General features: G+C 33.7%; 1 protein-coding gene across 1 annotated transcript; it reads left to right on the top strand.

Moving 5' to 3' along the window:
• The first annotated feature begins 2240 nt into the window (after positions 1-2240).
• On the top strand, positions 2241-3179 carry LOC128490791 (putative olfactory receptor 2B8). Its single transcript, XM_053462858.1, has one exon. It carries the CDS (start codon positions 2241-2243, stop codon positions 3177-3179), a length of 939 nt encoding a protein of 312 aa, XP_053318833.1.
• The last annotated feature ends 552 nt before the right edge of the window (positions 3180-3731 follow it).

The following is a 3731-nucleotide window of genomic DNA, read 5'->3' as shown; positions in this document are numbered from 1 at the left end:
ATGTAATTTATTTCAATAATAATTTTCATTATTCATGTAGATTCATTTGTAGAGATGCTTTGATAGATAGAACTTGTAAGGGGCATAACAGATATGAACTCATAAACTCCCTGTTATATACATTTAATGTCAAAACTGACTTGGAAAATGATTTTGAAGATTCAGTAATAGTTATTATTAATGGGACCTGCTGCAAAAAATTGCACTCTGTGTGTGCGATCCACCAAGAATAGTGACATGGAGCAAACAGTTTATGGAACTCTTAATCCAGTACTGCTTTATTCACTGTTTCAATTGATGACAAATATGTATAATATTACTTCTATATAGTGTGATATAGAGTAAAATGTTACATTCTGTGGTTTCCCTAAAAATATAGGTAGTCTCTCTGTCTGTCTCTCACATTCTGTGTGTCTCTTTCCGAATGCACTTGTAAATCATCTGTATAGTACATCTATAGAGTCCCTATAATTGTAATGCATAATGCAGGTAAAAATCTATAAATCAAAAAATCAAGATGCGTGTAAGCCCTTCATACACAGGTACTGCTAGACAAAGCACTGTGATTATGTTGACAGTTGTCTGGTCATGAAAATAAAAAGTCTTCCATGCATAATACTTGGTTCTTATAGAATGTAGAGGTTCGGTAAAATTCTCTTACAGATTTCTTTTATATATCAATATGACAATACTCCACCTCTTGCTCACTGAAGGCAATTTACCGTTAAATATTAAAGAAAACCTAGTATTATTGAAGCTTTTTAGAAGAATATTCTTAAAGTCATAATTTAATCAATTCTAAGATACCCAAAGATTATGCTTTTCATTTGTCGGTGTATTTATTTTGAAAATATTTCGTTTAAAGGTTCACTTCACGGAAAAAGATTGTCGGCAGCTGGTGTCAGAAAAACAATCTCCTACCTTTTCTTTAGAACCCTAGGATACCCTTCTTTTTGTATCAAATTACAGAAACATTGATGCCAGATAAGAATCATTTGTCTTATTTAGACAGCTAATTTTATTATTTTATCCATGGTCTCGTCTAATGTTTGGGATAGCTGTATAACTGCTCCATATATGTTTTAACTCCCTCACTGTATTAACATCTGCTATTTATTATGGAATATTGTGTTCATTCTCTTGGTGAAGTCCGGTGTTCCCGAAAATATCTATTATCTTTTTAGAGATGAAGTCTCCTGTACTGTACACAATACTCTCACCAGAGCTCTCCAAACTATTTTACTAATTATAAAAAAAACACTGTAAACAACCATATACTACTTTGGTAATCCTTGCAAAATACTGCAAGAAATCTGGATGCTTATAATACCTAGATTATATTCTTTTCCTGACTTTTCTAGTTGCCTCTTGGCTCGTCTGTCCTCAGTCCTTCGGTCTGCTTCTTTACACTCAAACTACCTAAATCTGAATGCAGTCTCTATCCTCCCTACAACACTAACTCTCTGTTAAACATGCTCACTTAGAGTTGGTGGTAAAACTATAAAATCTACCTGACAAGTTTGCCATCATTATTCACTATATCTTTTTATTATGATATTTGATTGGGGTACAGTAGGTATGAATACGTTAGAAAAAGAGGTCCCTGACCCATAGAGCTTACAGTCTGTGTCAATGATGACTACTGATTGCAGGAGTCCTGGTTTGTCCATTTATGGGGTGAAATGAAGCGAAATCCAGTAAAGCATCAGAATTATTAGTGTTTGTATGTTCTAAATGATTAGTTAAATATGATGTACATTATTTATTCTAGCTGTGGTTTTATGCAGTTGTCATGGGTGTCAACAAGGTGGGGGAGCCAGCATGAGGTTCTCTTTTATGATTCCCATCAATAATCTATTAACTAATAAAATAATAAAAACATAATTTCCTATTTGATATGGCTATTAAGACCAAGTTATTCTCTTGACATGAACTAAGTGATTTAACTTGTGAACTGAAACTTTAACTAACCTATTTCCATGTAAAAGATATGAACTTATTTCATACAGGTAATTTTGACTTTCACAAACTAGTTTGTTAGTGGCACAGATGTGGGTAACCTATGGGAATCTCATTTTAGGCAAGTACTTGTTATAGTTGAAATAGTATGATACCAACCTGCTTAGAGATGAAATCCCTTAACATCAAAAACATAATCTAAATGAAACTCCAAATTACTTTAATTTGACATAAACTAGAATTATATCATTTTCTCTTTGTCATACCTCAGATTAACATCAATGACAAGAAATCAAACCTTTGTGGTGGAATTTATCCTTCTGGGACTCTCTAGCCAGCCGAAGATTCAGACTGGGTTGTTTGTGGTATTTCTTACATTTTACATTATATCGCTGATTGGCAATGTAATTATCATCTGGATAAGCAAGGTGGACCCTCGACTTCACACGCCTATGTATTTTTTCTTGAGCAACTTATCCTTTTTGGATATCTGGTACACATCGAGCATTGTTCCCAAAATGCTTGTAAACTTTTTGTCACTGAAAAAGACTATTTCCTTCAAAGGCTGTATAATCCAAATGTGTATTCATCTCACCTTAGGTGGGACAGAATGCTTTATCTTGCTAATGATGGCCTATGACCGCTACGTGGCTATATGTAGTCCTTTACACTACACAAGTATTATGCATCCAGTTCTGTGCATTAAGATGGCAACTGGCTCCTGGATGGGAGGTTTTATTAATTCATTAATACACACCGTCTTTGCATTACACTTGCCATTCTGTGGCCCTAATGTAATTAACCATTTTTTTTGTGAAGTGCCTGCAGTTTTAGAGCTGGCATGTGCAGATGCCTCGCTTAATAGGTCTGTAATTTTCTTTTGTGCAGTGTTGGGGGTCTCAATCCCCCTTTCCCTTATATTAGTAACATATGTCTACATTATCTCCAACATTCTTAAAATAAGTTCTTCTACAGGGAGGAAGAAGGCTTTTTCTACCTGTGCTTCACATATCATTGTAGTTTGCTTGTTTTATGGTACCATCACATTTATGTACATGAGACCTGGACAACGTCGCGTTCATAATCAAGACAAAATGGCCCCCATGTTCTATAGTATTGTTACCCCGATGCTGAATCCACTTATATACACTCTTAGGAATAATGATGTCAAAGGAGCTTTGAAGGAAACTATCAAGAAGAAAAGCTTTGCAAGAAATTGAAAGCATATCTAGGAGGTACAAATAGACGTGATGTATTTTTGTTATTGCAGAATTTATAAAAATATGCATGCTGAATTTAAATTTTTAAAAAAAAGTGGGCATGTGTTACATAATAGACTACAAAATAAAACCATTTTAAAAACAAATGTGTATTTCTTTGATATTTGAACATTTATTATAATATACTATATATACACTAATAAATGCAGCTAACACATTATTCATAATGAAGATGGATATCCTGTGTGCAGATTACTAATGAAATGTATTAACTAAGAGGGTGAAAGAACACACATTCTACAGAATGGTAATTGTGAACTGACATCACGTAACATCATATGTTAAGCAGATGTCCAAGGGATCGTGGAGAACTTATTCAAGTGGAGTAATTGTGATTAGGCCACCCATGTACATGTATGACTGCATTCCCACTTTAGAAGGTTTCATTTTTCCATCAAATATATTTCTTTTAACATATAAAACTTTATTTCGTTGAAATGTAATTGTGTAAAGTAAAGCATTAAGAAACCTAGTTTTATGAAATGCATATTT

This window comes from Spea bombifrons, chromosome 4 (assembly GCF_027358695.1).
Source record: "Spea bombifrons isolate aSpeBom1 chromosome 4, aSpeBom1.2.pri, whole genome shotgun sequence".
NCBI classification, from domain to species: domain Eukaryota; kingdom Metazoa; phylum Chordata; class Amphibia; order Anura; family Pelobatidae; genus Spea; species Spea bombifrons.
This window is presented reverse-complemented; position numbering and strand designations above follow the sequence as displayed.